Genomic DNA, 13057 nt, shown 5'->3' on the forward strand with positions numbered 1-13057 from the left:
ATTTACTCATATCCTTCCCTCTTTTTTAGTGTTGCGTCTAGTTTTAGATACAGTTTATTGCTATGCGCTGTTTTTATTGATGTGAATAAATTGACAGATAATTAATTGTATATTATATGTTTGTTAGTATTGTGACAAACTGCACCCTTCTGTAGCGCTGACGCCTGTCTGGGCTCTTCATGACAGTCTTGTAGGGCAGGGGTGCGCCAACTGGGGGGCGTGGGATTTTCTAGGGGGGCGCTCTTCCTCCAGGCATGTAAATTAAATGCCTGGGGAGGCGCTAGGCCTCTGCAACTTCCCCTACCTGCTCTCAGCCGGTTCTTCAGTGATGCGTCGCCATGACAACGTGGTGTCAAATGACGCCGCAAGGTCAAATGGCAATGCGTCACATGATGTCGTGATGTCATATGACGCATGGAGACCAAGAGCAGGTAAGGAGGGGGGCGCAGGCAAGGGGTAGCACAGACAGGGGGGCGCGAACTGAAAAGTTTGTGCACCTCTGTTCTAGGGTTATTTAGAGAAACACAAAGATAACACGTAGCATTATAGTGTGTAACTCAGGCTTCGGCCTGTTTTATTTCATCCCAGTAGGGGACTGCAGCTTTAACAAATACTCATTGGAGACACTCAGCCATTAACATTCAGTGGTTTACTCATATCAGTGACAACATTTCAGAGACCATTTCACTTTAAGAAAACAAATCATAAAATGAATGCCTACTCCTGTCGAGACTAACTCACAGCATATGAATAACCAGTTACCAGCTTTAAATAACACACATTTATAGTGTAATAACATTGATTCCTTATCTGTTAGATGGGGACAGCGTCCCAAAAGATTCTGTGCAATCCTTCCAGATACTGCAACATGTGAAGAAGGCGTCCTGCCCGAACTGGATCCAGGGGAGCGGCGTGCCCCCAGCCTCCAGGCGAGAGACTGAAGCAGTGTACATGGGTGTATGCAGGAGCTCAAGTGTCTGGTCCCATACAATAATTCCATTAAAGATCGCAAAACATGGGGGAATGTTCAATAAAGGTATAATTCTCAATCTTCATGCATAGTAGCTCAATAATTCCCTGAAGGTATTAAGTGATTATAGTGACTTCCCTTCCTCCTTGGGATGGCCCATAATAGATGAGAGTACACACTTTTGTGTTCCCCTTGTGTGTCCTCTTTATAAGTGTGCATCGACGTCCAACGTCCTGAGATATCCAAAAAAGTTATGTGGTGCACAGCAACAGAGAACAGGTCTTGTGGCAATAAAAAATATGTTTATTGGAGCTGCATTAAAAAAACGGTGGAGGGTACAACACTCCTACGCGTTTCGTGCTGTGAGGCACTTTATCAACTCATTGTTCTCTGTTGCTGTGCACCACATAACTTTTTTGGATATACAAGAGACTGAAGCAGCAAACCTAACTGCCATAAATACCTGTTCCTTAAATAGGATAGCAGGTGAGGGGAATTAGAAACATTATAAACTGTGGCCTGGACTTTCCATCCACCAGGCTCAGTAAATGTGAAGCTGTGAAATGGATCCTTGTACACTATTTCTGCACTTTCTGATCCAAATCAGACTGAAAGCTGCCTAATATCCTGGGACTATGTCCCAGTATGTATTTACACAACATATTCATGTAATTAGCACCACATGGATACTGTGTGTCATTCCATTATCCCTCATGCAACAATTGTACCCATTTTGGAATTGTTGCTTGTTTTTATACTATAAACGTTCCTGGTGCCCATCATTGTTTTATCTACATATATACGCCCAGCCTGCACAGACCCAGCATACTGACCAGGTCTGAGAGACTGAGCCCAGCCTGCACCGACCCAGCATACTGACCAGGTCTGAGAGACTGAGCCCAGCCTGCACCGACCCAGCACACTGACCAGGTCTGAGAGACTAAGCTCAGCCTGCACTGACCCAGCACCCTGACCATGTCTGGGAAACTAAGCTCAGCCTGCACTGACTCAGCACCCTGACCAGGTCTGAGAGACTGAGTCCAGCTTGCACCAATCCAGCACCCTGACCAGGTCTGGAAGACTGAGCCCAGCCTGCACCGACCCAGCACCCTGACCAGGTCTGAGAGACTAAGCCCAGCCTGCAACAACCAAGCACACTGACCAGGTCTGAGAGACTGAGCCAAGCCTGCACTGACACAGCACACTGACCAGGTCTGAGAGACTGAGCCCAGCCTGCACCAACCCAGCACCCTGACCAGGTCTGGGAGACTAAGCCCAGTCTGCAACGACCCAGCACACTGACCAGGTCTGGGAGACTAAGCCCAGCCTGCACTGACCCAGCACCCTGACCAGGTATGAGAGACTAAGCTCAGCCTGCACTGACCCAGCACCCTGACCAGGTCTGAGAGACTGAGCTCAGCCTACACCCAGCACCCTGACCAGGTCTGAGAGACTGAGCCAGCCTGCACCAACCTAGCACCCTGACCATGTCTGGGAGACTAAGCCAAGCCTGCAACGACCCAGCACACTGACCAGGTCTGAGAGACTAAGCCCAGCCTGCACCAACCCAGCACCCTGACCAGGTCTGGGAGACTAAGCCCAGTCTGCAACGACCCAGCACCCTGACCAGGTCTGGGAGACTAAGCCCAGCCTGCACTGACCCAGCACCCTGACCAGGTATGAGAGACTAAGCTCAGCCTGCACTGACCCAGCACCCTGACCAGGTCTGAGAGACTGAGCTCAGACTACAACCAGCACCCTGACCAGGTCTGAGAGACTGAGCCAGCCTGCACCAACCTAGCACCCTGACCATGTCTGGGAGACTAAGCCAAGCCTGCAACGACCCAGCACACTGACCAGGTCTGGGAGACTAAGCCCAGCCTGCTCTGACCCAGCACCATGACTAGGTCTGAGAGACTGAGCCAAGCCTGCACCGACCCAGCACACTGACCAGGTCTGAGAGACTGAGCCCAGCCTGCACCCACCCAGCACCCTGACCAGGTCTGAGAGACTGAGCCAAGCCTGCACCAACCCAGCACCCTGACCAGGTCTGGGAGACTAAGCCCAGTCTGCACTGACCCAGCACCCAGACCAGGTCTGAGAGACTGAGCCCAGCTTGCACCAATCCAGCACTCTGACCATGTCTGGGAGACTAAGCCCAGTCTGCACTGACCCAGCACCCAGACCAGGTCTGAGAGACTGAGCCCAGCCTGCACCAACCCAGCACTCTGACCACGTATTAGAGACTAAGCTCAGCCTGCACCGACCCAGCACACTGACCAGGTCTGAGAGACTGAGCCCAGCCTGCACCGACACAGCAAGGCCGCAGATAAGAACATTGGCTGAGTTCATTTTAAACAAAGAGGGTGTCTTTAAAGGGGGCATTCTTGTCCCCCCCCCCTTTTTTTTCAACAAATAAAATAACACCCAATAGGTCTCTACCTGTGAGGGCTCCATAAAAACTCCAATCTTTAAAAAAATATTTAAAAAAAGACAAAGCAGCAATTTTATCAAAGGAAACAAATCCCATTGAAAACTATGGGATTTCGTCCATTTGCCATGATTTTGCAGAAACTATGATAAATAGCTTCTTTAACATCAAAGGATTGACATTAAATCCTATATTTTGAAACTAAAGTAAGCATAAAGTTAGAAGCCCTCACATCTCTCTGTTGCTACTTTATGTATGTTTTGACAGTATGGGGATCTAAGGTCAATGAAGAAATTTTAATATAAAACAGTACGATAAAATGTTTCAAAAACCATCACAGGATTATGATTCAGACCTAAACTCTGTTCTTTCAACAGCCAAAATATACTTTAGAATTCCCACACGCCGTCTGGCACATTAGTTGGTGAAATGCAGCAGAAAACCACTGTTGCTGCTTATGCCAGGAAAAATATTAAAAAATTGCTATCAAATGACATGTGCTGAGATTGAGACTTTCAATATAACGCAAACAATGAAACCAAGAACTCATTTTTTTCTTTATGCGATTTGATATGTGGTATATTTAAAGGAAACCTCAACATGCTGAAATCTACAATAATGTCAGGGGCCGTATTTCATACTGAAGACACTGCAATAAACACTTGAAACGTGTCCATTTGAAATCCTTCCAGGACCACAAATATATCTGAGCCGTGAAGTACAGTTGAGGCATAGGAAGGTAGTAATGAAAATATCAAAGTTAACATTACAAAGCATAGTGGAGTCTGGGGATTTTGACAAACACTACGCATTTTTAATTAAATGTGGACTGGCTATAACTCAAGAGAAAAAATATTTTCTTAGTCCAATTCTATTTAGCCTTTAGAGAAAGTGCCGGCATCTCGCCCTGTTTGGCCAGTCACTTTGGGCAACGGTGCTGAGCCAGAAGGCAAATGATGGCCCATTATGACTCCTGATTTATTACGGCCTTTATCTCTATTTAGCAAATCAGGAGCTTTATCTCACTATGACTGTAAATGTTCGCAATGTATAAGGCTGCGGCCTGCGCTGCACGCGCGCCTGCTATGCATGCGGTGCCTGCAGCCGAGTCCTGCGATCTGCAGAGAGCTGCAGGGGGAAAGACAGGGGGTCATGATGGGGGAGTGATGGGGGCGCGGCCTTGACATCACTGGGCAGATTCGCCCTCATTGGCTGAACCGCCGGGGGGCGTGGCCTAGCGCTCCGTCGCGACTCCTGATCTCAATTCTCTTGAGAGCAGGAGTTTCTCTCTGTGCAGCGCGGCAGCCCCCCCCCCCTCGCAGCGGGCCTGGCCCCATTGTGGGGCGGCTCTTGTCCCTGCAGCATCCGCCATAGCGGGCGCTGCAGTAGTAAGCGGGGACCTGGCCTAAGAATAAAGGATTTTGTGCATAGCCATCAAGGTTCATGAGAAGAAAATAAAGACGAATATGGGGATTCTGGACCAAATATAAAGACTTCAATGAGAAATGAATGACTTTAAAGCTGCTGTCCAAGCAGCGTTTTTTTTTTTTTAATTCTTTTTTTCCATTTAATATGCGCATCAATACAATCAATCAATGATAAGTAAGTAGCTAAGTTGCCGATCGAATCGTTCTCCTGTGATCGATCGGTGAAGATTGGCTCGGGGGTTCACTAAATGGCAGTCAGTGCAGCAGAAGAGGACCTAAGATACAATGTTCTGTGGGGAAGATCATGTGACCAGGCAGTCACTAGATACAATTGGTGCAGTGCTGAAGAGAGGGCAGGGCTCAAAAAAGGGTGTGCCAGAGCCTGTTTCAGAAGAGGAAGGGGATGTGACTTTGCAAAAGGTTGCTATAGAAACAAAAAATGCTTGTTACATTATAATACATTAAACATGTAATTCAGAATTTTTTTAAAATGCTTTTTTAAAAATATTTTCTTATAGTACAGAACTGATTTATTTAAAAAAAAAAACAACCATGGTGGATATTGCTTTGTCTGCAACTTTAAAAATAAATATTTTTAAGCTTGATGCGAGAAATGAGTGAGACTTAATCTTAGTGAGACTCACTCATTGGTCTACCAGTTACTTGGTGATACAAATGTATCCCCCTTTATTGCACCTGTTATCGCACAATGACTCGTTTCCACCGATGCGAGTTTTAACGCGCTATTGTGCGATTTGCAATTCAATGCAAGTACGGAGAGAAGTAGGATCCAGAGAGCAAAATGTCCCAAAGGTTATATGGAATAAAAACAGCAGGAGAAAATATAGTGCAACACTGTTTTAAATCCCTCCTGGTAATGTGGGACGGGTGTAAGGTATCTCACTCACGTTGTTGTGCGAGATACGGTAGGGCCCTGCTTCTCGGCATTTCGCTTCTCGGTGATCCGCCAATACAGCGGTACCGAGAAGGGGGCGGCCATATCTGCGCACACGAATGGGAACGGCCGAGGTCGCGCATGCGCAGAACGGGGAGTGGCCAAGTTCGCGCATGCGTAGAAGGGGGAACTGCAAGTCTGCACATAAAGGTATTAGATGGCAAAAATCGCCGGTGCCGTTTTTCTGCGATTTTGCGGCGGGGCCATGGAACGGAACCCGCCGTATTAGTGGGGCCCTACTGTAATTAGGCAGTGAGGTTAATATAAACCAAAAGGAAAAAAGCAAATATAGTGCAATATTGTTTTATACAAAGTAAGAGGGTAAAAAAGTGATATACTCACAAACACAGATGTAAAGCAAGTGCTGAGACCACCCTGTGTCGGAAACGGAGCGCTTGAGCGGCTACAGCACAGGACGCCAAGGCTCTCTCCTCCGATCCAACCAAACATGATGCCACTCCTGGGTGTGATGCCAACATACGGAGATGAGAGCAGGGATCCCAGTTGATGTCTCCGCAATTCAGTAACGCAGGGGCGACTACGACGGCGTTTGGGGCGTTCCTGTATTGCGGAGACATCAGCAATTCATTGACAGCTCTGGTGTTCAACAGCAATAGGTCAAAGTGGATTCTCCATCAGATACCTAATAAGATCATGGCTATATAAATATAATAATAATAATATTTTGGACCAGTACAGTAATAAATGTTATACTTGTCACTTCCTCCCACATTAATTACACCCATAGACATTAATGAGCTCTCACTGAATAAGTCAATCTTTCGAGATCCCATTAAACAAATAAAAGACACCATGCAGCAAAGTTATCCTGATATGCGCTACATCTATTAACATTGTAGTGGAACTAGCAATTACAATGATACACTGTTTACATTTGGTTAAAAGAATAAAAAGGTTATGTCAATAAAGTTATTGAAAAACAAACTCAGCAGCTATCTCACACGGAAAAGAGGCTTGGAACGCAAAAAAAAACCCCGGCAGTAAGTCCACGGAACTGTAAGAGTAGGAAGTGCCTTGCGGTTCACGTGGTTACATGGCTGATGTACCTGAGAACGCCCCGGGACGTGAGTGAGCCGCGGTATAGAGACGGATAGCAATAGTTTGGGGCTGAGGTTGTGTTGATATTGATGGTGTGTCTGTCTTGCTACAGATTGCCCAGGGACCGGCAGCAGCGAGGCCGGGAAGAGTGCTGCATGCGCGGGATGTCCGAACCAGTCACTGTGCGCCTCCGGGGCAGCTGCAGGACCAGACCCAGGTACACTCTGGCAGGCATGAGCTTGTGCTTCTCTTGTACACAGAGTCTGTGTATCAAGGCAAATGTGGTGTCATTCTAGAGCAGAAAACAAATGCAAACACCCCACTCCCCCATTAAAATAGTTATTTATTTCTGGCGCATTGTTTTGAACCAAATTAATGACACCTTTACCTTGATAACTAGGTTAGGAATGACTAAACGCTAATGAGGGGTGTCGGAGTTTTATCCTGTGTTAACTGACGGAATTGAGCCAATCCCCCCCTTTCTGATCTGTGAATCCCCCCATGGATTCCTCAGTGGGTGAGGGGTTTCTTTGAGTTTCTGATAGTTAGAAAGCACCTGCCAGAAAGTAAAGCACAGAGGTATCATCACGAATATTGAGAGTAGAGGAGAACTGGCGCACAGCCAAATGAGTGGGTCCCAAAGCGTTACTGAAAAATATCCTTTATTAATCCATAAAAACCAGCGGAGGTAAGTACCCTCAGTTCAAGTGACTCCAGAGATGTCAACCTCTGTCGCTTCAAATCGGTTAGATTTTGGGATGTTCTGGAAAAAAACATTTACATTTTAAAGGGAAAAGCGCTGACCTCTATCAGACAAGCTCTAGTGGAGATGAAATTGTTGATGCTAAAAATCAGTGAGACTCATTCCAAATCTGTGAGGTTCACAGAATGTCAGTGAGAGTTGACAGGTCTGTGTCTCACTCATTTGTAGGCTGTGGCTCAATAATGATGCCACGATATTAGTAAGACTACACCTTGAATATGGAGTACAGTTTTTGGGACCACGCCATAAAAAATACATTATGGAACTAGAGAGTGCAGAGAAGAGCCATCAAATGAATAAAGGGGGGGGGGGGATCTGACTTATGAGGAGGGCTAGCTAAATTAGATTTGTTTACATTAGAAAAAAGGCATCTAAGAGGGCATATGATAACTATATACAAATATATTTGGGGACAATACAAGGAGCTTTTGAAAGAACTATTCATCCCAAGGGCAGAGCAAAGGACACAGGGTCATCCCTTAAGGTTAAAGGAAAAGAAATGTCACCAGCCACAAAGGAAAGTGTTCTTTATAATAAGGGCAGTTAAAATGTGGAATTTATTACCCATGGAGACTGTGATGGCAGATACAATAGACATCTTTAAAAAAAATGGCTGGACATCTTTTTAGAATGAAAAGGTGTACAGAGATATACCCAATAAGTAAACATGGGAAGGATGTTGATCCCGGGAGTTATCTGATTACCATATTATTTGAAGTCAGGAAGGAATTTATTGTCCCCTTTATGAGATGTCATTGGACATCACTGTTGATGTTCACTGAGTTTTTTTGTTTGCCTTTCTCTGGACCAAAATACTGTAAATACAAATATGGGATAGGTATCTGTCATCTAAAATATCATAGGTTGAACTTGATGGACATATGTCTTTTTTTTCCCCAACCTCATCTACTATGGTATGTAACTATTCATAGTATCAATCGTATTACAGATGTCTACCATAAATATACGTTTGTCCAACCTGCTGTCAGCAAAGTTGCAAAGTGGAGCACTGCTCCTAAAACAGATGGTGTTAACTACAGTACACACTGAATCCATGCAACAAGAGTCTTTGCTCCATGAGCATTTTAGGGAGGGTTTTTACATCAAATACATTCATCAAGTGAATGTGATGTTCCTTAGAGATCGGCGGCAAATGTACGATTCAAGATTTATAGGCTTAATACGCATGTTATTGGTGCAAATTGACACACATGCTATTTTTTACTTTGTGCAATTATATCCAACACACACTGTTGATACCTGTCCCTCATTTTGTTCTGTTAAGTTCAGCTAACTGTTCCTTGGAACAGGGGTTGTCAGACTATGGTCCCTGAAGACTACGGTGGTGATCACTGTATACCCTCGGGCATCTATCCTAGATTCAATCTTTGCCAGCATAGTGCAGATTTTTCTGATTGTGATCCAATGTTTTTAGACTATGCGGTACAAACCTATTAATATATTGATGAACAGAGCTTTATAGGGTCCTGCACATAATTAGTTTTTATTAAAGTGGTCTGTGGTGAGGACATTGTTGCAAATCTTTTCAGACTTTCATAGATCCATACACGTGTATTAAACATCTAAGGCACCATTTACATAATCTGCTTTCTATTATTAATCTGATGCATATACAGTTGCATGTAAATAGGCATCATCACAAATAATTGATTTGACTCTTTCTCTGCCTATGGATCACAGCTGCTTTGTAAGTAAGGGGTGACTGTCGTAGCTTTTTCTGACCTTGGAAAGCACAGTACACTCAGTGTACACTTTCCACTTCACTTTCTGGATCAGGGGTGCTCAAGGCCCCCAACAGGTCAGGATATCCCAGCTTCAGCACAGGTGGCTCAATCAGAAGCTCAGTTGGAGACTGGGCCTCTGATTGAGCTACATGTGCTGAAGCTGGGACTAAATGAGTCACGTGCTGCTGCAGGGACTGATCGAGCCACCTGTGCTGAAGCTGGGATATCCTGAAAACCTGACCTGTTGGGATTTGAGGACTGGAGTTGAGCACCATTTGGTCTAGACCTTAGGTTTGACCTTCGAACCTACTCAGTGTATCAGGTACCTTTTACACACGATATGAAAGGTAAGAAGGTTATTACCTGGGTAATTCTGTTGATGATTTAATTCGGTTGTTACTATTGTTTTGGTAATATCAGTGAACCGTGTGATTGAAGCTTTTCAATAAATTTCTACTTATCCATTGTTATATTTCTAATAGGGTAGGGCAGCCTGTAAGATAATTGTCAAGTGCTGTGCACATTCTTGATGCTATATAAATAAGCATACGTCGCCATTTATTTTTAAGAGTTTATAAACGCAGTCAAAATATCCCCCGTTAAGTGTGACTGGGAATACTGTGCTATCACCATCAATGGCGCTTCCAAGCCTGAATAACACTGATTCATACTACAGAACCGGGCCCCACACCTCCCTCAAATGTCTTTCGCTCTCATTACAGCCATAGAAGAAATAAAAGAAAAAATGTCCACTGTTAAACACAAGATATTGGTTCTCTCTGGAAAAGGCGGAGTGGGCAAGAGCACATTCAGTGCCCACCTGGCTCATGGCTTGGCTGAGGATGAGGGCAAACAGGTGAGTATTATATATAGGGCTCCTGAATTAGAGGCCAGATCGGAAAACATTTAGGAGTAGTCTGGCCACGAGCTTTACAATAACTTGTTGCACGAGTGTGCAAACATTTCTTCCTTTCCGCCCCCCTTACCTTCTCTCCGTCATCAGCGGTGTCAGTAGACGTCACAACGCCATGGCAACGTGTTGCCATTTGACATGCCGCGTTGTCAGAAGCCGCTAGAGAGCACGTAAGAGGCAGTTACAGAGGCCTTGCGCGTTCTCCCCCGGCATTTTATTTAAATGTTGTTGGGAAGGGCGCGGGGCCTGTAAGTGCCGCGCACCCCTGAATTATTGTATAGGTGAGTTTGTGTGAAAACTGCACTTCGCTGCCTAAACAACTCGTGCGAAATTAGCAAGAGCAAAGAGAGTCAAAGGGCCACATCAAGGCCTTTCGGCCCACGGGCCGCCAGTTTAAAGTCCCCGGGTTCGGTCATTTGTATCTTACTGGGATCGCTATAATGTCTGCATATAGAAATAACACCAAGTGACTGATTCACCTTTTTAATAGCTTACGGCTAGTTAATGTTAATATTTGCTGCCTGGTAACCACTAAAGATCTGTGTCCGGTAGATGTGCGTTTGTTGGTTAGCTTGAGAAGATCGCCATGTTTTCCCAATAGGCGGCCTGTACAATGCGGTACACGTCCGGTGCACGGGAATCCTCTCACCTGCCTGGATGGGCCTTATATTTCCATGTGTGGAAGGACCTTCTTAGCTTTCGTTTCTCTCTCCGGTCTCTAGATTTATATTTTTCCCACTATGAGGCCTTCGCAAAGCACATTGAAGACCCACTTAAAATGCATGAAATGCTGAGACTGACCTGGCTTTGAATCTTTACAGCAGCAGAGCGCTGTTTTGATGGGGAACGCACACGGTTGGGAAAGCAGCCAGTTTCTTATTTCCACTTCCCCAGACAATGTTTGAATGTTGATAGATTTGTGTTACATGGTCATATGAAACACCATGGTGAATAAACAAATACTAGAGCTCTGCACTGAAGAATAGTCATCCTTAAACTGGGATAGTTCCGATCGGGGCACGATTACATGGAAACTCCCACTGAAGTCAATGGAAATGTATGAGAGAGAGAGTGCTCAGATCTGCACGAGGGCAGTTGAATGAATAACCCACTATGAAGGAGGCACAGCATGTGAAATTACATTGAATTGCATGAAATATGCTTGATGCAGCCAAACCGTATGAGACGATGAGCCAAACACTTCCCTGGGTTTTATTATTATAGGAAATGGTGTATGAAATAACTAGTGGAAATAATGAGACAAACAAATAAGTTGTTCCAGAGATACTTCTCAGTGACTTTCCTGGGTATAAATCTCCCTCCGGGGGAAACAAAATGGTTGCCAAATCTCGTGCCAATAGGAAGCTGCAACATCATCAGTCGCGGCATTCTATTGGACGGCCATCTAAACCCCCTAATTACCTAAGCTGCTGATTGATTTGTTTTCCTGTGATCGATAAGCAAAGATCCTGCTTCCCAGGGTTCACCAAATGGCTGCATTTCAATCAAGCCTTCTGTCAGTGTAACTCAGCAGCTACACTGTATCCTGATATTACTAAAGTAACATTATCTATTGTTACATGTTACAGCACAAACTGCTGGGAATATTGGCAACACATGATTACAAACAGGAACGTGTTACAAAGATCTTGCACTGCTAGGGAGGTGTCTAAAACCTGCTATAGAAATCAAAGGATGCTCAGTATGTTAACTCCTGAATGTCATTTTTAAGTGTTGAATCAAAAAAATTATAAATACATGTTGGTCTATTATCCAATACTACAGAATATAAATATCTCCCTATCTCCCATACAGACATAACATATACACACATACACACATACACACATACACACACACACACGATATTGCATGGATTGATCCTTTAAACTCGCCTGTTTGCGGGTCTAAGGGAACTTTGCCTAGCAGCGGGACATTTTCTCCGCTCCTCCGGTTGTTGGGGGGGGGGAGGGAATTTTGAATAAGAATTTGTTTTTTAGTAACTATCTAATACTACAGGACGGATTTATTTTTCAAACCCACACGTAGGATATTGCATAGATTGCTGCTTTTAGAAATAAGTAATATCTCTGGAACCGAAGGGTCAGCAGAGCCGAATATGGCAGCGTTTAGCCCTGGACGACTCCTTGCTTCCAATCGCCATCTCCTCTGGCTGCTGCAGCGCCCACTATGGCGGGGACAAGAGCCGCCCCTCAATGGGGCCGGGCCCACTGCATGGGGCGGCCGCCGCGCTGCGCGATCCGGTTTTCGGACAGACAGGAAAATTATGATCAGCTCTAGCAACCGAGCGCAAGGCCACGCCCCCCGGCGGTTCAGTCAATGAGGGGGAACCTGCCGGGTGATGTCATGGCCGCGCTCCCCCGTCACGCCCCCCTCTGTCTTGCTCACTGCAGACCCGGGAACTTGGCTGCACGCGCTGGCAGGCGCGCGTGCCACGCAGACAGCGGGGCCGTAGCCTAAGGTTACAGCAGAGGAAGTACATGAACTTTCTTTGCCTATTTCTAATCCATAGCTTTAAAGTTTAGGGTTGAATTGGCTGCTATTCACCCTCAATCCTCATTTTCTGTCATTTGCTTTGCTTTCTAAAACTATTGGGAAACGCATTGTTGCTAATGTGCTCGGTTAAACTAAATGGTGTTTGATCTTTTCTTGCCTACATGGCAGGTGTGCTTTGTGCTGTATACTTTCACATATGAATGACTAATTGTTCTACGCATGGAAGGTTGTAATGATGAGGAAGGAAATCTGGAATCGCTCTTTAATAGGGTAGTAG

General features: G+C 45.2%; 1 protein-coding gene across 2 annotated transcripts in view; it reads left to right on the top strand.

Annotated features, from left to right (window-relative positions):
- Positions 1-6778: 6778 nt before the first annotated feature.
- Positions 6779-13057, top strand: part of NUBP1 (NUBP iron-sulfur cluster assembly factor 1, cytosolic) — a 28163-nt gene continuing 21884 nt past the window's right edge. The window contains exons 1-3 of one of the 2 annotated variants that reach the window (XM_075565341.1): positions 6779-6868; positions 6955-7059; positions 10073-10206. In XM_075565341.1, coding sequence (XP_075421456.1) covers positions 6838-6868; positions 6955-7059; positions 10073-10206 — 270 coding nt within the window. In that variant the 5' untranslated portion in view covers positions 6779-6837. The remainder of the gene's footprint in view (positions 6869-6954; positions 7060-10072; positions 10207-13057) is intronic. The other variant, XM_075565342.1, reaches the window with a different exon arrangement.

Source organism: Ascaphus truei, chromosome 11, assembly GCF_040206685.1.
Source record: "Ascaphus truei isolate aAscTru1 chromosome 11, aAscTru1.hap1, whole genome shotgun sequence".
NCBI classification, from domain to species: domain Eukaryota; kingdom Metazoa; phylum Chordata; class Amphibia; order Anura; family Ascaphidae; genus Ascaphus; species Ascaphus truei.